Source organism: Drosophila montana, unplaced genomic scaffold, assembly GCF_035044405.1.
Source record: "Drosophila montana isolate Dmon_TW-CO22-7 unplaced genomic scaffold, ASM3504440v1 contig_3325_1, whole genome shotgun sequence".
Taxonomy (NCBI): Eukaryota; Metazoa; Arthropoda; class Insecta; order Diptera; family Drosophilidae; genus Drosophila; species Drosophila montana.
Window position 1 is genome coordinate 123,319 of NW_026998209.1, and position 20,946 is coordinate 144,264.

The window sequence follows — 20,946 nt, forward strand, 5'->3', positions numbered from 1 at the left end:
TTTTCTGGCTAAACACTGTTTACTTAGCTGTTAAGTTTGGCTATAAGTGCCTCGCCTAAAAGCATGCCATAGTTTTTATCCTCCGAGCAAGCAGTTCAAGCTCCGCCGTTGATCGTGGCGAGATGATGTCGTTTTATAACGACATAACTCCTTCGATCAAAAGACGGCATATCCACGCGCGGGGATATTACGTTCGCAAACGACATCTTTTCGCGCGGAGATCGAAATGATGTCGTTATTCCGTTTACCGACCAAGACTTCTTGGATTAAAGAATCAGCTCTTTTCAATTAGGCGTTAGTCGGGTCGGAAAGAGGGGAAATCTTTAGTCAGATATAAAAGATCATATGAGCTTTATTGAAAAAAATAGTTACAAGTGCTCTTATTATATTTGAATGAAAAAATAAGCGATAAATAAATAAATAAGTTAAATAAATAAGTGAAAAATATAAATAATAATCCATAGTAAAAAAAAAAATCACGAATTCTCGTGTTGTTAGTGCAGCTGTTGAGCTATGGTCTTGAGAAATTCGTAGGCCTCCTCGCCGGACTCGAGTATGTAGTGCGGCGGCATTAGGTAGCCATAACGACCCTGATCTTTAAGGAAGACATTGTACACATATTGCGGCTCAATGTGCTGTTGCACCCAGTCGGCCGCATTGCCCGATCGCGCCAGCTTCTGGCGATAGCTGCTGCCCATGCTGTACTCGGCATGGTTGAGCCGGCGAAAGTTGAGGATCGCCTGGCGGGCCGTGTTGCGCAGCTCTCGCTGATTGCTGGTCACATAGTCAGCATCGCCCCAGGGATAGGTGATCGCCTGGCCGTAGCCACCGAAGGACACATATGCGCCCAAATAGTCGCGCATGCCGAGCAAAAAGTTGCGCATGGCACGCGTCTCCGGCTCGGAGAAGCTCTTCGCGCCATGGTACAGATTCTTGCACGGATTCGACGTGGAGCCCGCCTGGCCCCAGCCATAGTCAAAGTTGCGATCCAAATTGACGCCATAGCAGCCGCTGGCGCTGTCGTAACTGCGATTCTTGGTCCACAGGCGATCGGTGAGGCGCGAGTACTGATAGCCATCGGGATTAGCCAATGGCAGAAAGTACCAATCGATGTGACGCATTGCCTTATCCGCCTCATCCTGCTCCCACAGCCAGCTCAGCTTCGAGATGGCATAGGTCAGCGCCGCAGGGCTGAGCCAGTCGCGCGCCTGCATTCCGGCATCCACAAAAACGGCCCAATTATTCGGATTGCCATTCGAGATTCTGCGGAAAGAACTTCTATTATTCACAGTAAAAGTGTAAGATTAACAGTGACTGCAAATGTTAAAGTAACAGTAGTCGTTACAGTATCGATTTTGCAATAGTATCCATAAACTGTAGCATTAGCATAGACAATAACATTAACAGAGACCGTAACAGTACGAAATTCAAACTGTGGCACACATTAAAATGAGCAGTAAACATAACAGTGCCCATAACATTAAGTCGAAACTGTAGCAGTAACAGTGACAATAACATTAATAGAGACCTTAACAGTACTCATAACATAAACAGTTCACTTTAAAATAAGTGTTTACAGACCTGAGCACCTCGACAATGACCTAAATAGGGCCCATAACTAAAACAATCGAATCTGCAGCAGTAACAGAGATAACAACATGAATAATATCCTTAACAGTGATCATTACATTAAGCGTCGAAACTGTGGCAGGATCAGCCAGTGCCCCTAACATTAAGTCAAAACTGTAGCAGTGGCAGTCATATTAACATGAACCGTAACCTTAACAGTGCCCATAACATTAAGTGTTTACAGACTTGAGCACCTCGGCAAAGGCCTTAACAGTGCCCATAACATAAACTGTCGAAACTGTAGCAGTAGCAGTGACAATAACATGATCCGTAACCTTAACAGTGCCCATAACATGAAGTGTTTACAGACTTGAGCACCTCGGCAAAGGCCTTAACAGTGCCCATAACATAAACTGTCGAAACTGTAGCAGTAGCAGTGACAATAACATGATCCGTAACCTTAACAGTGCCCATAACATGAAGTGTTTACAGACCTGAGCACCTCGAGCGGTCGCTTGTTGCGTGTGAGGCCAATTTGCACGATCTCCGCCAGTTCGGAATGCGTTTCCAATATATTCTGAAGGAACTGCTGCATATCGCCCTGATCGTGGTACCTTCGCCAGGTGAGCAGTGCACCCTCGCGGTTTAGCCAGGGCAGCGAGTAGTTGGCGAGCGTGTTATCGGTGTCCGCCTCGTTGACCTCCGTGTAGGTCTCATCGATGGCCGTCTCGATGTCATCGATCATGATGTTATAGCTGAAGGCGGTCTGTTCCATGTACTGCTGGGCGGCCGCCACATTCTTGTGCTCGATGATTATATCGATGCCGTCCTGGTTGATGTTCCACACCTCGCTGCCTGTAAGATAAACATTTTAAGCTGAAGGATCGTATAACATGCTTATGGGCCCTAGCACTACCAAAGCGTCGCAAAAATGATCGCAGCTTCGGCTGGCCGAGACGCGTCTCGTGCAGCTTCCACAGCTGATGGCCGTAGTAGCGACGCACGGATGCATCATTCCGATAGCGTCGATTGATCTGATACGTTGAGCCCGGCGAGAGAAAATCGAAGCGTCTCAGATCGGTGGGCGATAGCCACTGCAGACTCTCAAAGGTCGCCTCGTACAGCTCGCTGCTGTTCAGCGTCCATAGCTCGGGCAGGGCCGCGAGAGCCGGCATCGGGACGCTGCGCCACAGTATTAACTGGGCACTGCCACGACTGCCGGCAGAGAACATCAACATCAACATCAAGAGTAACATCAACATCATGCTGATCGTGCCACACAAACAGAACTAATTCTCCACACTCTCGCATTTGTTGGCAGCAGGTCGAGATTCGCTGAATTTCTTGCTCTTTGATTAATATCAATTTTATGCGTGAACAACACCTGTTTCCCGACCCGGTGACTAGCTGACTCACTGCCTAATTGACTGCCTAACTGACTGCCTAACTGACTGACTGACTGACTGACTGAGTTTACTCACTGCCAGCGGCTGGGCGTTTGATACTATTTGACATGTTCTATTCTATTCTTTCGGTTAAGAGGTCAACAGCCCACCTCTGATCCCCAGTTTGTGTGTATTTTGACTGAACTACAGTTAAGCGAATTTCTTACTTTGCATATCTGACTGGTCGTTGGGGTTTTATGTTCGTCGAAACTATTATAAACTTCTGACTTTACCACAATTCAACATCGTCGAATATCAATATCAATAAGCTAGGCTTTTGGTAGCATATTTATTTGTTGTTGTTGATTGTTTTTAAGAATATTACTATAGTAAAGAATGCAGCTTCCTAGCTTTCACGGGGTGAGCTCTGCGTTGATCGTCAAGCAGTAAATCAATCAATCAGTCAGTCACCAAATAGTATAACACATAAATTTAGATATAATTGATTACTCTTCGGCATTCCGAAGCTCAATTTCCCTAGTTTTGAATAACAAGCCAGGAAATATGCCACTTTCTTGACTTGCTGCCTGACCATCAATCAGTCAATCAATCAATCAGTTGTCAAATCGTATAATATATACAATAAGATAAGCTCAATTTCTTGGCTTTGAATCACATGACAGGAAATATGCCAATTTCTTGTCTAGCTGCTTGATCATCAATCAGTCAGTCAATCAATCAATCTGTCGTCAAATCGTATAACATATATATTAAGGGCATTCACTCTTCGTCATTCCCAAACGCAATTTTTTGGTTTCCAATCAGCAAACAGGAAGTTTGCGAATCTCTTGACTAGCTGCCTCATTAGAATGTCTGTCAAATCGATTGATTGATTGATTTTTAAGTGTCTTCAGCTGGTCTGATTGAAATTGAGATCGCCCAGGGGGGCTCTCTCGCTCTGTCTCTGTTGCTGTCGCTACTCACCAAAGTCTTCCACAAATTGATTGAACTGGGCATCCGGTGAGCTGTCGCCGCGCCTGCGTGTCCCATTGAAGTTGAGCTTCCAGAGTTGAGCGCCACGATAGCTCACGTAGTTCTCGTCCAGCGACATGCGCAGCGCCGAGCGCCGTTCAATGCCGCCCGCCTGCTCCATGGGGCGCAGGTAGCGCAGCAGCTGGGCGACGCCGCCGCCGAAGAAGGGCAAACGCACCAGATTGTCGCCGGTGCGCGCAAAGAAATCGTAGCGCTTGGCGCCAGTCGATAATGATGATGCTGATGCTGCCACCAGCTGTGGCAGCCACGTGTGGCACACGCATATTGCAACGGCCCACAGTGCGTATGCGTAATGCATTCTATTCGCTTGGCTTTTGCAACCGTCCAATGTGAACCGTCCGAATGTTGCCCGCGCGGCCGTTCGATTCGGTTTGATCGAATAACGGCTACTTTTCGCTGTTTTGCGTCTGTTCTCAATTCTCCATCATCCAAAACACACACACACACACACACACACGCACAATGGGGCAGAAATTTGCATAGCTAAACTTTTACTTTGCTCGAAATGTTATAAATAACTGTTATACTGTTATACAAGCCAAGCTATTTATACTTAGTTACAGGGTTCACCACAAAAGTTGTTGCAAGTTCTCAGTCTCTCTCTCCCTCTCTCTCTCTCTCTCTCTCTTTCTGTTAATACCCTGTACACGTTCAAAACGAAAATCTATTTTGCATAACTGACCCTTCAATATATATGTATATGTTTTTGCTCAGCTTCTAGATGTTAACCAAATTCTACCTGAAGGTTCTCTTTCAGGCTTTTTTCGAGGCTTATAAAAGTCAAATTTTGCATGCAGATTCTTTTCGTTCAGATATAAGTATATTGTATATATTGGCATATATATATTTTATATCATATATAAATTGTAAATTTTGTTTTAAGATTTGTTAAAGAATGAGCTTTAAATTGCGATCGTGTTGTCGGAGCCCTTTGGTTAGTCACCTTTCGTGATCTTTGCACATTCCGAGCTAGGGTATTTACATTTTGGAATGCGGTTTTAATATGTTTTCAGAGATCGCGCCGATAATTGTGATCGTCGTGGTATTTATTAACGCTTGACCCGAAATTCATGTTCACCTTTGTTGGAAATCGATTAATTGCGTTCATTTATTTAAATTCCAATGTGATCTAAGCTGATTGAGTTTTGGAAATAAATTGATGAGTTCAAACTTTCTCACACGCTGAATTTGTAACTGACATCCACAAAGAGATGCCAGAAAAGGAAGGTTAAATAAAAAAACAAGCTTTAAATATATATTTTATAAAATAGATGGATACTTAGTTTTGAGCGGGATTCCATTTCTATGATCTGGGCGGTTCTGGTTATGGACAGAAAAAGATCAAAGTAAATAACTTAGGATCGCAGCATTATTTAAGATAAAAGAACTGGAAACTCTCCAGCTTTTGCCCTCATATACCACAACGTAACTCCCAAGTTAGGTAACATATCAAATTCCCGAGAAATGTTGTTTTGTTTTTTTTTTTTCAATAAACATGTCTCAGTCTATTTTCAAATGTTCAATTTGTCTAGTTACAAATAAATAAATAAATAAATAGTTTCGTATAAATAAGATTCAAAAAAAAAAAAAAAAGTTTAGACGCAAAAAAAAAAGTCATATTTAACTAAGTCTAAGTTCAGGCAACTAGCGAGTGCGGCGGCGACGGCTGCTGCTGCTGATGCTGCTGCTGTTTCTGGCATCCGTGGAGCGTGCCTGGGCAACGGCGCGGGCGACCGTGTCGGCGAAGGTGTAGCCATCCTTGCCGTTGTACTGAATGAACTGGGCGGGCAGGACGAAGCCGTAGCGGCCCGTGTCGCCCATCTCGATGGTGTAGGCATACTTGATGCCCGCAATGCCCTTGGCCCAATCGTCCGAGCCGCCGGCGGCCGGATAGAGCGTTGTCGCCGAAGATCCCACCGTATACTTAACGCCCGACGACTTGGTGATTATCTGGTTGTGGGTGAAATCGTAAGAGTTCAAGAGTTCGTATCTCATTTGGGATTAGCTAGATCAGTTAAAGCAGCTTACCGAGCCCGCTTGGCGTGCCACGCGATCCAGATCGGCGCGATCCTTGGTTAGATGATAGTCATAGCCCCAGGGATAGAGTATATATTGGCCATAGCTGTGGAACGACAGATACGCCTGGAAGGTTTCGCGCGGGAAGCCGCTTATGAATTTCGATATGTAGAATGTCTCCGGCTCCGAGAAGGCCTTGCTGCCGCGATATGTCTGCGAGCAGGGACTCGCCGAGGTGCCCTTGCCGCCCCACTTGTAGCCGAAGTTGCGATTGAGATCCACGCCCGGACATTGGCGTCCATGGGCGCGCATATTCTTGCGCCACAAACGGTCCGTCGTGTGGGAGTATTCGTAGCCGTCGGGATTGGCCACCGGATGGATGTACCAGTTAATGTTACGCATATGCTCGGGCAGATCCTCCCAGCCCTCGACCAGCTGATTGGCTATATAGGTGACCGTTGCGGGACTGATCCATTCGCGTGCATGCATCCCGCCATCGATCCAGATGCCGGGATTGCGTGCATTGCCATTGGAGATTCTGCAAAAAGATCAAAGCTAACATTTAAGATCCGATCGCAGCAGCTCGTCGTCGGAGAACAACTTACTTGAGTATCTTGAGCGGACGCTTCTCCACAGAGTGGCCGATGGTTTCGCTCGAGCAAATGTCCGGATAGGTTTTGGCCATGTAATCAATAAAGCCGTGTATATCCTCCAGCCGATGGTAGGCCTGCCAGGTGAGGCGATGTCCTGCCGAAAAAAAAAAAAACAGAATATTGCCAGACTGAGCGAACGTATGCTAGTTAACTATGGCAACCCCAACCGGCCAGTTCATTCAACCTGACCTCGCCCCCTTTCCCATTTCCCCTTCCCCTTCTCCCTCTCCCACGAACCTCACCTCGAAGGGCGTGTGTCAAGTGCCTGAATTTAGTTTGGCGACGGCGGGCAATGGCTCAATTCCTGCAACGACTCAAGGAAATTGCGTGTCCTGCCGTTTATTGATTAAACAAGTGTCTTGCAAGTTGCAACGCCTCACTCTACCCCTCCCCCTGCCCATTCGCACCTGAGCCAAGGTGTCGCGGTGCGTTCCAAGTTCATGGCTAGCTTCAAGTGTAGCCAAAAGAGGGCGGCTTGTGGGCGTGGCTGGGCATATCAAAGCTGTCACTCAGTTAACTGTCGCGATGTCTCATTTCCGTTTGCAACCCCTTTTGCCTAGTCTTCTTCTTCTTCTTACCTTCAACCACCCTCACACTCTGTTCTCTGTATACCCATTCAAAGTTGGTGGAGAAAAAGCGGGTATCATAAAGTCAAAAGTCGCAGAGAGCCCCGTAAAGATCGAAGACTCTAAGAACAAGAGACTTTAAAGGACAAAACTTGTTAGCTCTTATTTCGATAATTCCTACAAGAGTTAATCAATCACATTTGGAAAGCAGGCTCTTTCGATAAATATCGATTTTTTCGATATCTTCGGCTAAGTTTGTTAATTAAATGCAGAACCAGTTACAGCTGCTCTTGCGATAATTCTTTACATTTTTAGGAAACCGATAGTTATCGATTCACTTTCGATAAATATCGATTTCTGATTTGTAGATTATATGCAGAACCAGTTACAGCTTTTCCTGCGATAATTCTTTGCTTTTTTACATAACCGATAGTTATCGATTTACCAAAGCTTAGTACTGACTATATCGATAACGATTAATGATGAAACAACTCAAGTTATTACTTATTAGAGGGTATCGTGTGGTCGGTCTGCTTGCCGCCTTGCTCTTTGTCTTGCTTCTTGATTTCGTGTCACTTTCCGCTTTATGACTTTTCACACGCCCCAACCGTTGGCTGCATCAAAAGCTCATTTATGGCGACACCTGAGCTGGAGGCGACCAAAACAAAAAAAAAAACAAAACCCTTGCGACAAAATCCCCGCTTCTCCCAACTTTGCACTCACCCTTGCGATTCTGGAGCTCGGCGATTTTGTCAGCTGGCGGATTCTCGACTTCGATAACCTGCTGCAGATTATCGATCAGCACGATGCGCGACAAATTGGCGGCGCGTATGTGACGCTCGGCAGCGGCGAGCACCTGCGGCTTGAGCAGATAGTCGACCTCCTGTTTGACCTCCTTCCACAGTTGTCCGTCTGTGGGCGGAGAGTGAGAGTGGGTTAGGCAATTGCCTGGCTGCTTACATGCGGCATGCGGCACTTACCATATTTCGACTGCAGCTCATCGGCCAGCTTCTTGTCCTTATCCGTTTGCACCACAATGCGCCACAACTGGGCGCCATCGTAGCGTCGCAGTTGGGCACTGAATGCGCTCTCCGTGGCTGTCTCCTGCTCCAGGTCCTGTTCCGGCATCTGGTCCAGCTGCAGCGGCTGCTGTGGCACGAATGAGGCATTCATATAGTTCAACACGCTGTCCATGACCTGAATGGGCTCCGGCTCTTGCGCTGGCACTGCGACTGGTATGATGGTCGTCAGGATCGATGGCTCGGACTCGGCCTGGGACTCGGCTGCCTTATCAGCTGCCGGCTCGACTTGGGGTTCCGGCTGAACTTCAGCTTGTGGCTCTGCCTGAGCTGCAACAACTGGCGCAACTGCATCGGGCATTTCATCAGCCAGGATGGATGGTGGCTGGCTATCCAGCTCCTCCACAGCTGGCGCCGTTTCCTTGTGCATCTCGGGCTCAACTTCAGCGGCCGGCTTGCTAGCTTCCTCCACGTTCTGCACGGGCAGACTGAGGATTTCCATGGGTTGCGGCTCCTTTTCGGCAGCTGCAACGGGTTCCGGTTCGGCGTCAACTGGAGCTTCAACTGGAGCTGCTTCCTCTGGCAATGGCTGCTCTGCGGCATCATCAGCCGCTGGCACTGACTCCTGATCCGACTGTTCAGTTGCCGCTTCCACGATGAGCTCGGGTGCAGCAGTTTGTGCCTCCAATTCGACTGAAGGCTCCTCGGCTGGCTGTTCATCCATTTGGGTTAGCTCTCCGGTTTCGGCCACGTTCAGCTCCTCGGGCAGCAGTTCGCTCATGGCTGCGCTGAGGCCTTCCTCAATGCCCGCCGCCATGGTTTCCGGCACGGTTGATGACTCGGTGGTGTCCACTTCGTTCTCAGCAATTGCTGCGGTTTCAGACTTGGTCTCTTCCGGAGCCAGCTCCTGCTCGTGCTCTTGAGCTTGCTCGGGCTGAACCTGTGCCACCGGCTCCGACTCCAGCTCCGGTTCCGGTTCCGACGCCGACTCTTGTTGCTCTTCTGGCTGACTAGCTTCTGCCGCTTCTTGATCTATGGCAGCTGGCGTGGTGTATTCCTCCTCGACTGCAGCTGGCACCACTTCATCATCCGCTTGTGTCTCCTCATTGGCCGCCGGCACTTGTGCTGCCTCGGTGGTCCCATCTGCCATTGCTTCAGCATTCTCCAGCTGCGCCTCCTGACTGCTTGATTGTGCCTGCTCCACTGGCTGTTCCACTGGCTGCTCCACAACATGCTCCTCAATCAGCTCCGGCGATGCAATTTCTGCTGCCACCGGCTCTGCTGCCGCCTCCAGCTCCAGCTCCAGTTCGGTTTGTGCCTCTGTCTGTGTCTCGGTCTTTAGCTCCGCCACGGTTATATCGCTGGGCAGCTCCACCAGCTGCATGGCCGGCGTATCATCGCTCTCCAGCATCAGCATATCGGCGCTCTCGCCAACGGCGGCATTCTCTGCCTCTGCCTCAGCCTCAGCCTCGGCATCGGCATCGGCTTCGATGGTATTGCGATGCACATGCTCCGTATCGTCCAGCTGGCTGGCCACAGACTCCGGCACCAGCATATACATATCCGTAGCGCCATGGGCCGGCATCGCGGCCATCTTCATGTCATCCACAACCACAGTGCTGGCCGCACTTGGCTGCAGTTCAGCCGCAGCGGGTGGCAGCTCGTTCCGTTCCAAAGCCAAACGATCCAGCGACATGGACGCCGTTTGGTTGACCCCCAATAGCAGCAACAGCAGAGCTGTTGTTGCCATTCCCATCATCATTGTTGTTGTTGCTTGAAATGCTGCTCTTGATCTCCCGTCGTACATCTTAGCGAGATCTAACAGTAAACCGTAATGAGACATGTCCCATTGGTGGAGTGGCGCTTTTATACCAACGCTGGGAAAGTATTGCCATTTCATTTTCGATATTTCTCTCGGCGGCGCAGTCAACAGCGACGTCAGCGTCAGCTGGCCGCACAGCACTAAGCGTGCGTGTGTGTGTCTGTGTGTGTGTGTGTGTGCTGTGTGTGTGTGTGTGTGTCGGGCAATCGTGTTATGTATGTAAATTGCGGCGATGCCGTCGCTTATTGCTTGCGGCCAAGCGGACAAGCGTCCACGCTCGCTGTCAACGCCAGCTGCGACGCGGGCAGCGACAGCGACGCGAGCAGCGACGCCTCGCTTCCTTGTGAGCCGGCGTTGCCACAGCGTCGCCCGCTTTTATCGGTTGCATGAATCTCTTCATAAATGCGACGCTCGTTGTTTGTTGCTGTTGTTGTTGTTGTTGTTGTTGTTGTTGTCCGATCTTCTATGTTAATTTTCAGATCGGATCGCAGACAAATGTCGCCAACGCCAACGGCAATGCCGCCCGCTCTCGCTTTCTTTCGGGGGTTGATTATAATAATTATAATTTTCCACATCTTCTTCTTCTTCTTCTGCATCTGATGCCTATTTATTTGATAATACACATTATAACCAAACCCAAAGCTTGTGCTAAGAATCTGTAGCTTCATTTGTTATCGTTATGTTATCTCAAGGGGAATCCCCATCGTGCGCTTTCTTTGTGATTAATATGCATGCATACAATAGTGATAATATTTAATAAATATTGTTTATTTCTTTTATTTTATCTTCTTAATATCAACTGAACTACAAACCATTATTTATAAAAGTCCAAAATTCTTTCAGTCGAAGGAAGAATTACAAATTATAAAGTTTAATTATTACATGTAAATACTTACTTCCATTTCCCTAGTTCAACCTAGGTACAGATATTGATTATTTATGATTGTAATCTGATATATATTTGCAATAACAATCCATTTGTAATTAATTAATATAATATACATTACTTCACAGTTAACATTCCATGAAGAAATTTCTAAAACAACATTTTCCAAATAGAAAAGAAAAATGGCAAAAGAAAAAAAGAAAAAAGAGCTAAATATTTTGCACGTTTATGCATTTACAATGTCAATTAATATTTGGGTAATTTCTCTGAAATTCAGAGTGCCAGAAATCATATAAGTATATATCAATATATAGAGATCATGTGTGGACTCATATTTAAGCATTCATTAAAAGAATATAGGACATTGTGTACATAAGCTTGTATTTAAATTTGCAGAAGCTTTCTACACAAATTGGCAATTCGTTTCGTATAAACATATCTCAATAGCTCTCTACTCATATAGATCATTTAAATGTGTACGCTTTTAGTCTCTTATCGGAGAGTTGCGAAGTAATTGAGTCCACAATATTTATCGTTGTTGTTCAAGTATATCTAAATGTATTTAATCACCTGTTATTGTCATTATCGTCGATCATTTGCTCGACTTTCTATGTGCACAATCAAGGCCCAACCGACCAGCTGCTATCGATTGATCTTCGATTGATCGAACTCGTTATCGATAACAAATCGATGTTAATTTGCAATTCGCAATTCGCAATTTGCGCTCAACGTGATGTGTTAATGAAGCCGCGTGCCAATTGATTTCTGCTTTATTGTTATTGTTTTTTCCATTCGTCATTCGGCTTGTGGCGGTCAAAGGGGGCTAGTGAAGGGGAGTGGGGTCGGGGGGGGGGGGGAGTGTTCGCACCTACAACAATTGTCAGCTGCTCAAATTGATTGATTGTTAATCTCGCCGATCTGTGAGTACTAAAAAGTTCGCAAGCTTTAAAGATTTCCAATTTGTACGCATTGACATGATTTCTGAACGAGCCGAACACACATACACACACATTTACACACACACACACACTTACACACACCCAATCAGCAGCAGTAGCAGTTGTGATTGCCATTGCGCACGCTCTGCTCTGATCTACTCTCGCTCTCCAATCAATCGCAGCTCAAATGCCGCTCCTTTCACTTTATATGACCGCACACACACACACATACAAATGACATGTTTGTGTGTGTGTAGTTTATCAATTGTCAACTGAGGAAGAGCGTAGAGAGTTCAAGTAATTGCAAATAATCAACAGTTGTCTGAAGTAACCAATGCGAACCACAGTCAAGTAGTGAAATTGTCCTTAATACTCATAAATACTCATTGATGTGCTCATATGTGGGCACAAGTATATCTACTCTTGATTATGAGTATTTACAAGTAATTGCAAATGAGGCAAAGATTCATGTGTTTCGATTGCCTTTCGATCATTCGAGATAAGGCAATTTTCAATGCACTTTCTGAATTGGGAGGAGAATCAACTATATATATTACTTTACTTTATATATAATAAATATGTGTATCTATATATTTTGTATGCCACACTGTGTTTGTCTTTTCAAAAAGAATTTTATAGATACATCAGTTTTTGTTTTAGGCAAAAGCCATAAAATTGCGAATCTTGCTAAATCTTTTAACATATTTTCCTTCTGGAGATGGGATAATCGAAAATTCGATCTTAGTCTCTAATAGAATGTAAACAAGAGATTAGTTCGTTATATAGCAACAAACCTATCGAAAATACTATCGATAAGAAGCAAAAAAATCAGCTCCTATCAAGCTGCCTGAAGCCTAAATGAGAGTTCTCAAATTCTCTGTTAATGTTGAAAAGTTTATTCTTATTTCACACTAAAGCAACAAAGTTATCGAAAAACTATCGATAAAACAGAATTAACAAGGGTATTTCATTAGATTAGATCAAGAGCCTTTTACAGATCCCCCTCCCAGTATTCCTTAGGCATTTAACGGTCTTCAGTCAGTTCCTTGCCAAACCCAAAACAGTTCCCCGTCCACATATATAAAGAGTTATATGTCCCTAGAAATCCTTAAGTTTCTCTCTAACCATGGCATAGAATTCTGAGCTATGTCCAATTGTAGCATACTTTTGGCATAATCATTTTGTAAATTCAAACCCGTTATATCATATAAATAAAAGTTTAAAGACTTTTGAGAGGCTAAAGCCAGAACTTTAAACAAAAGCTATGTTTTTTCCAATCCTTCAGTCGAATACGTCTCGAGCGCCATTCACAAAAAACTCTCGGAAAAAAACAAAAATTGTTTAACTCATGCAAAGTTTTTGGGCATATTTTCGTTTTTTGTTTATCGTTTTCGAGCGGCTTTTAAATGAAATGGAAAGTGGGGATTAGCTAGAAATATTGAAAGAAAAAATAAAACTAATAGGATGCACGTACATAAACATCATTAACATATGAGAAACAAAACCAAGAAGATGGAAAAAAATAAATAAAAAAAGCCAAAAATATGGGTTAGTCGAGCTGGCCTGCGGATGTTACGGGTGCGGGTGCGGGCCCGGAGCTCGGAATGCAGCTACCAATTTGGGGTTTTGACAGATGCCTTCCAGGTAGAATCTATCAGCGAAATGAGCTAATGAACGATGAAAGCGAGAGTGTTGCCAGAGTGCTTCAAGTGGAGCGAATGGGCAAGCACGGAAAAAAAAGTCAACACACACAGAAAAACTGAACGCTTTATAATGAGGCTTGAGAAAGACAGACAGACAGAGACAGACACAGAGACAGACACAGAGACAGACACAGACACAGCTCGGACAATGTGTGCTGGTGGAGCTGGGAGCGTGGGCGGGGACACAGTTGGGGACAGAAGAGGCACACACAACTTTCTTCTTTCAATATTTCCGCTGCTTCATTGAGTGCATTGTTATTATTGTTATTTTAACAGCAATTGTTGTCGTTGTCGTTGTCGTTGTTGCTGCTGTTGTTGCCGCACACCCACATCATTGTAATTATGTTCGTTGTAGTCTAAATCGTCATCGCTTACCCTTGTTAAATACATATTTACACTTACTCGCACAACACACACACACACACGGACACACGTAAGCGAGCCATGCGATTGGTAACGTATGTGTGTTTGCGAGGGCACCAACCGACGCACAGTGGTTCCAAGTGCATTCAAATCCCTGCTCGGACGCCTTCTTTTAAATAACAGTTGCAGTCACTGTTATATTGCATCTACTATCAAACAATAGTTGCAGTCGCTGTTAAATTGCATCCGAATTACATTAAAATCCCTGCTCGGACGCCTTCTGTCAAATAACAGTTACAGTCACTGTTAAATTGCATCTGAATCACATTAAAATCCCTGCTCGGACACCTTCTGTAGCATAACAGTTGCAGTCACTGTTAAATTGCATCTACTATAAAACAACACTTACAGTCACTGTTAAATTGCATCCGAATTACATTAAAATCCCGGCTCGACTGCCTACTGTTACATAACAGTTCAATGCAACTGTAAATCATTTACAAGTCCCTGCTCGGGCGCCGGATGTAAGTTTTTCAGACACAGCATGGATCATGGGGTATGCATGTTAAATGTAAAGTACCTTAAGCATAGGTGCGGTAAAAATATTGATCCCTGCTCGTGGGTTATCTGGAAAGAAGTATTTAGAACACATCATGCAATATAATGATCTGTTAATAGTGTTCGATGTGGGGCTGTAAAAGTAAGAGTTAAGCATAGCTGAGAAACAATTATTGATTCCTGCTTTTTTTACTGCTGCTGCTTTTTTCTGTAATAAGGGTGCACGCTAAGTCGGAGTGTTGGGAAATTCCATTCGCAAGTGTGGCAAAATCACGAAAAACATTTGTGCAAAACTTTTTTGTTCACCATCCGATTCGAAGACCTTTCTGTTCTTTTCTAAGTTCTTGCATATTACATACCCTACTGGACGCCCTGTATATACTTATTTATATTCATTTGTTATTTTGATTATTATTTCTTTGACATGTTTTTGGTTACTTTTTAAGCCTTTAGAGGGCGACGGGTCTTTATTATTTTATTTATAAAGGATTTTCTGGGTCCTTGAACTAGCTTTTTTCTTTAAGCAAAGTCTTATATTATATTATAATATATATATAGAATTTTTAATTAATAAAACTATGATATTTTGGAAATTTATATCCATTTATATATAAATTCGATGTCATATTTATTGTTCAATTTATTTATAATTATTTATTTATATCAAATATTTGTCGATGGTTTGCGCTGTTTTGGCCCCACTGTGCGGGCTGGTTGCGTAGCTGTTGCCGTTGTTGTTTCGACTGGTTTCCAGTTGTTGTTTTTGATTTTTTGTTATTTTTTTTTTTGTTACGCCCGCCTGTGGGCCAGTCCAGAGACTGGAGCGTGGCGAGGGTGGGCATAAGGGGCGAGTTGGATGGGGGGGGTCGGTATGGATGAGGCGCGTAGAAACTACGCCGCGCGCCGCTGTTGCTCATTGTTTGCCGGTGTTGCGGGTTGTTGTTGTTGCGCGTTGTTGTTGTTGTTGTTGTTGCATTTGTTATTGTTGCTATTTTGGCGGCGTTCGACTGTTGCCGTTAGCACACGGCGCACTTGACACACCCAAAGGCGCCCCGGCACTTGGCAGGCGCACTTTCACGAATGCCGCAGCGACTGTTCGACTAATCCGCAAAAAAAAAAAAATAAATAAACATACATAAAGAAAAAAATCCAAATATTTGTCATTTCGCAGATGGAGGAGCTAACCGAAGCGGAGGACTGTGCAGCGGCAGTGTTGACCGCCGGCTCGCGGCGCAGCTCCGGGCAGGGCAATCCAGTCCAGCCAGTTCAGCCAGTCCATACCGTTCAGCCGGTGAATCGCGGCCAGCAGAGGCCCATCGCCCCGATGGCCAGCTACAGCGAGAAGGCGGTGGGCAGCTCGCCCAAGCATCTGGTCAGCACATTGAGCTCGCCCATTGAGCAGATCGCGTGCAGCGTGTCGCGGGAGCATGTGCTCAAGAACGAGATCGAGCAGCTGCAGGAGCAGCTCAAGGATACCGAGGAGCGTTTGGCCTCGGTCCGGCTGCAGAGCGAATCGCTCTCCCAGACACAGCGTGCGCTGCGCGAGCACAACGGCCGGCTGCAGGAGGAGTCCGAGATGCTCAAGCTGGATGTGCAGCATCTGCACGAATGCGCCGGCGTTTTGCGCAGCGAACTGCAGTCGGCGCGCCGGGATCGCGACGAGGCCCTCCAGCTGGAGCGTTCACTGCGCGCCGAGCTAGAGGAGGCGCAACAGGAGCGCCGGCACGCAGCCGACGGCAAGGAGAAGGATGCACGCATCATACAGGATCTGCAGCGGCAGTGCCGCGAAATGGAGCGCATACTCATGCGCAAGCATCCCGACTCGGTGTCGGCGCTGATAGGTGAGTGTGAGACCGGGCCTAATCCCCGCCAGCTACTCGATGTGTGTGTGTGCGTTGCTTTGCTTTGCAGTTGCCTCGAAGAGCACTGGCATCTGCTCGCTGAACGACCAGGAGAATGTGAACAGCCGCAAGCTGCTGGAGCAGCGCATCGCCCAGCTGGAGTCGGATGCCAAGGAGCAGGATCGCAAGGCACAGCAGATACTGGCCAATGTGCAGGCGCGCTTCAATTCCGTGCAGGCCAAATACGAGACGCACATTGCCGACCTGGAGACGCAGGTGCTCAGGTGAGTGTGCTTCTGCTGTCATAGACTTTCCAGCAAGTCTTAATCCCCAATCCCTTCGCCCTTCGCCCTGCGCCCTGCAGCCTGCAGGAGATCAACACGAAGCTGAACGAGCAAATTGAATCCCAGGTGCGCACACTGGATCGCTTCATGCAGAAGCGCGCCGACAGATACTACAACAACTGCACCCAAACGGACGCAGTCGTCGCCCAGACGGGGCCGCAGCCCGTGGGCCACATCAAGGCCGCCATACACACGGGCACCCAGACACAGGCGAGCCACACAGGCGGCATGCGCGATCACAGCACCAACACCATTGGCTGCCCCTCGCCCAGCATCAGCTGCCAGCAGCATCTGCAGCAGCAGCTCCATCAACAGCAGCAGCAGCAGCAGCAGCAGTTGCACTCGGCCGGCAGCAGCAGCACCAGCAGCACGGCCAACTCGACGCCGAACACGTCGCGTCCCAATTCGAAGCAGAGCGGCGGACAGCGACGCAATCCGGCAATTGGCAACTCCAAGCTGCCCATCTCCCAGTCCGAGTCCACATTGTCGCTGCTCAGCCATGGCCCTGGCCCTGGCGCTGGCCCTGGCGCTGGCCCTGGCGCTGGTCATGGCCATGGTCATCTCCAGGCAGCGGGCCACAAGGAGGACACACAGCTGCTCAGCTCGGTGCGCAGCATGCGCATCGATTTGGCCCTAAAGAACAAGGCCATGCAGCGGCTGACACGTGAGCTCGATGATTGCAAGAAGACCATAAGGAAGCTGCAGCGGGAACGCGAACGCGAACGCGAAAGGGAACGGGAACGGGAACGGGAGCATGCCGGAGTGGGAGCAGCTGCAGCTGCAGGTAATGCTGCCTGGCTGTATACACAGCGACAGATGTGTGTGTGTGTGTGTGTGTGTGTGTGTGTGTCACTCGGTCGTCGTCGTCGTCATTGTTGTTGTTGTTTTGTAATTTATGGACTTTCTCTGCTCGTCAGCACGTACAAGACTTTAACTCGAGAGACGCGACGCGACGCGACGAGAGACACGCAAATAAATTGCTGGAATAAATCATTGCATGCCTGTCCAAACCTAGCCCCCATCCCCCCTCCCCGCCCCCTGTCCACCTGTCCACCTGCCCACCTGAGCAGCTGCTGGCGGCCTTTTGACCGCAACAACTTTTTTTTTTTTTTTTGCACTCATTTGAAATGGGCAACCTCCAAGCTCCACGCTCGCCAGCCACAAAAACTAAACACGTTAACAACTCGCCTAGCTTCGCTTTACCCCCCCCCCCTTTCCGCTGTCGCGCCGCTGCTTGCTGGCCACTTGGTTATGTCACCTGCCTGTGCGGGGGGGAGGGGGAAGGGGGTGTTGGCGTGAGGCAACTCGTTTTTTATTTACATTTCATCGATTTGAATTTTTTTGCTTAGTTTTTTATTTTGTATTTTGTCGAGAGAAAGAGAAAAAGAAAATTCGAAAGCGAAAGTCAAAGTCAAAGACGTTGTCTGCGTGGCGGACCGGGCCCGGGCCCGGCTCAGTTGGCGGGGGAGGGGCAGGCGGGCAGGGGGGCAGGGGGCGTGGCTAGCGCGTTGTCGTTTGCGCATGCGCGCAGAGTTTTATAATTTCATGTCTCGTTAGTTGCTGCTGCTGCTTCTTCTTCTTTAATGTTGTTACATTTGTTGCTTGTTTATTTATTTTTCAACAACCACGCTTAGTGCTAATAATAGCCCAACAACAACAACAACAACAACAACAACAACAACGACAACGACAACAACAACGACAACAACTTTGTTTTAATTTTCAACGCGTGTTCAAATGCAAATTTTGTTGGTTATGCAATCCGGCTCAGACTCTTATTTAATTATTAATTATTGTTATTGTTGTTGTTTCTTTAAAGTTACATTTAATTTGGGTTTTTAATTTGTGGAAAATTTCGCTTTGAACGACATTTTTGCGACAGTGCATTGAACCCTCAACCGAGCAAGCCTCAAGCCACTCTTTCAACTAACAAATTTAACAGTACACTTTAATCTAGTTAACAGTACTTTGTATGTCTGTTAAATCAAGTCCACGTATCCGAGAGCAATGTTAACTGGTTCCCAATTTAGGAAGCCAGATTTTTGGTTGGCATTTTGCTCTTCTCAGAGCTCTTTTCCATCAATATACATCAAGGCTTCTATGAAACCTTTAACCACATTTGATTTGATTTAAATATAAAAGCTCAGCATCAAAGCATAAGTTAGTTATTCGATGTATCTAACAATAAGTGTTAGATATTAATTATTGGGCAAAGATCAAATCTAGTCCGAATATTTCCTGTAGAACGGGCGTACTACAAATTAAAAACAATTGAAACAATTCGTTAAAGTCGAGAAAATATATGAGAAAACAAGACTTGACAAGCAAACCTGAACCTAAGAGAACTTCGCTCATCGATCCTAAAGTATCTAAAAAGAAAGTTGGTTCGAACCGTAAATCGAACAATTGATCATTCTATTGGGTTTGCAGTGCTTATTAATATTTATATTTGCATAGATATATAGAGATGCTCGCTTATTGCCAGTTTTCTTCAGAGATATGTTTTCAAGAGGTATATGTATAGGTATATATAGGTATATGTACATACATACTACCTTTTCAACATTTTATCAGAGTATCTTGTGTTTCTACGTTCGTCGTTCCTGGCAGATGAGTCTTTCAAATGGTTGCTAAGAGCACGATCGATAAGAACTAAAAAGAGAACCTCTCTCGCAGGCCGAATATGAAATACCCTTGCAGAATTATAGATATGTGAGGAGCAGAGTGAAGTACGTTAATGCTGACTTTGGTCGATCGATTCTTTCTAGTAGACACAGTCTGATGCTGATTAGATGTGACACATATACAAAATGTACACTGAAACTCATTAATTCCAGGGGATTTTCTGAGATATCTTACATTTCATTTCATGACGAATCATTTCCATCTCAGCCACATAATTTATAACAAAATGATGAGCCTGTGTAAAGTTCCATGACGATATCTTAAAAACTGAGAGACTATTTTGTATAGAAACAGACTGAGGGACAGACAGACAGTCAGACAGATGGACAGACAGGCAGGTGGACATGGCCATTGCGACTCAACTGTTGATGCTAATCAGGAATATATATATGCTCTATGCACATTTTATGACCAATTTATAATCAACATAAAAACTAACTTTGTGTAGAAAAAAATGATGGAGTCAGTTTTGCAACTAGCATTTATTCAATGAAATTAACATTTATTTTTAACAAAATTGTTATACTCTTTCAGGTTCGCGTTTGGAGAATAAACTTCATGGCGGCGCCGGCGGCGGCGGCGGCGTGTCGGCCAGTGGAGGCGCCGCCCAGCGACGTGGACACGATCATCATTATCATCAGCATTATCCGGATCATGTGCCAGCGACCACGGAGAATCAGGCGCTGAAAGAGGCACAGAATAAGTTTCATCTGCTGGAGGCGGACTACAAAACGCTGCACGATAAGCGCTTGCAGGATGTGAGTGCCACTTGTTGCATCCCGTTCAATGGGATCGTTCTTAAACTCCATCCCTCTCTCTCTCTCTCTCTCTCTCCCTCTCTCTTTCTCTCTCTCTCCCCCATATCTTTCTCCATAGCTAAAGACCCTGCAGAGCGCACATGAGCGTGAGTTGGCCTCCTGCAATGAGACGGTGCGCATATTGCAGCAGCGTTTAAATGAGCGCGAGGAGGCGTTTGCCACACAGAAGCGCCGCAAGGTGCCCGTCGACTACTATGCGCTGAAGGCCAAGGTAGTGGGCAGCATTGGATCAAGCGATGCCCTTTAATTGATATATTTTTGCCATTTCAGGTGTCGCTGCTCGAGCGGCGTCATTCGGAGCGGGAGGAGCGGCTGCACATGCTCGTGGAGGCGCTCAGCAAGGGTCGGCTCAATGGTGCCCTCGAGGATCTGTTGCAGGAGAACAACAACAAGTAGATCGCATAGTTGGGCATAGTTGTGAAAAGAGAGCGAAAAGTCGCACTTTAACGAGCTATCGATATCGTTGCGTTATCGTTATCGGTTCGTTATCATCATCGTTATCGCTATCGTTATCGTTATCGTGCATGCAAGAAGCGAATCAATTGTCTGATTCCAAACAAAAACAAGCAAATCAAAATTAACAGAGTATTCGTTTTGTTATGCTTTAAACAAATTACATTTATGTTAAATAATAATTAATTTTTTATATACATTGATTAAGATTTATCGATAGATCGATAACAGTTGCAACACATGCGCAATTCCAGCCAAATTGTACGATTATTAT

General features: G+C 46.0%; 3 protein-coding genes across 4 annotated transcripts in view; 1 reads left to right on the plus strand and 2 right to left on the minus strand.

Annotated features, from left to right (window-relative positions):
• Positions 1-20,946, plus strand: part of LOC135434427 (centrosomal protein of 162 kDa) — a 30,920-nt gene extending 9,974 nt beyond the window's left edge. Inside the window, exons 2-7 of one of the 2 annotated variants that reach the window (XM_064691021.1) lie at positions 15,703-16,372; positions 16,443-16,656; positions 16,737-17,500; positions 19,936-20,159; positions 20,284-20,430; positions 20,490-20,946. In XM_064691021.1, coding sequence (XP_064547091.1) covers positions 15,703-16,372; positions 16,443-16,656; positions 16,737-17,500; positions 19,936-20,159; positions 20,284-20,430; positions 20,490-20,615 — 2,145 coding nt within the window. In that variant the 3' untranslated portion in view covers positions 20,616-20,946. Of the gene's footprint in view, positions 1-15,702; positions 16,373-16,442; positions 16,657-16,736; positions 17,501-19,935; positions 20,160-20,277; positions 20,431-20,489 lie in introns of both variants that reach the window. The other variant, XM_064691020.1, reaches the window with a different exon arrangement.
• Positions 495-4,305, minus strand: LOC135434426 (carboxypeptidase B). Its single transcript, XM_064691019.1, has 3 exons — positions 3,939-4,305; positions 2,064-2,424; positions 495-1,263 (listed from the first exon to the last, which is right to left on the minus strand). The coding sequence occupies exons 1-3, from the start codon at positions 4,303-4,305 to the stop codon at positions 495-497; spliced, it is 1,497 nt and encodes a 498-aa protein (XP_064547089.1).
• On the minus strand, positions 5,652-10,078 carry LOC135434458 (uncharacterized). The gene is made up of 5 exons (XM_064691055.1): positions 8,223-10,078; positions 7,966-8,154; positions 6,629-6,770; positions 6,036-6,561; positions 5,652-5,957 (listed from the first exon to the last, which is right to left on the minus strand). The coding sequence occupies exons 1-5, from the start codon at positions 10,066-10,068 to the stop codon at positions 5,652-5,654; spliced, it is 3,009 nt and encodes a 1,002-aa protein (XP_064547125.1). The 5' UTR covers positions 10,069-10,078.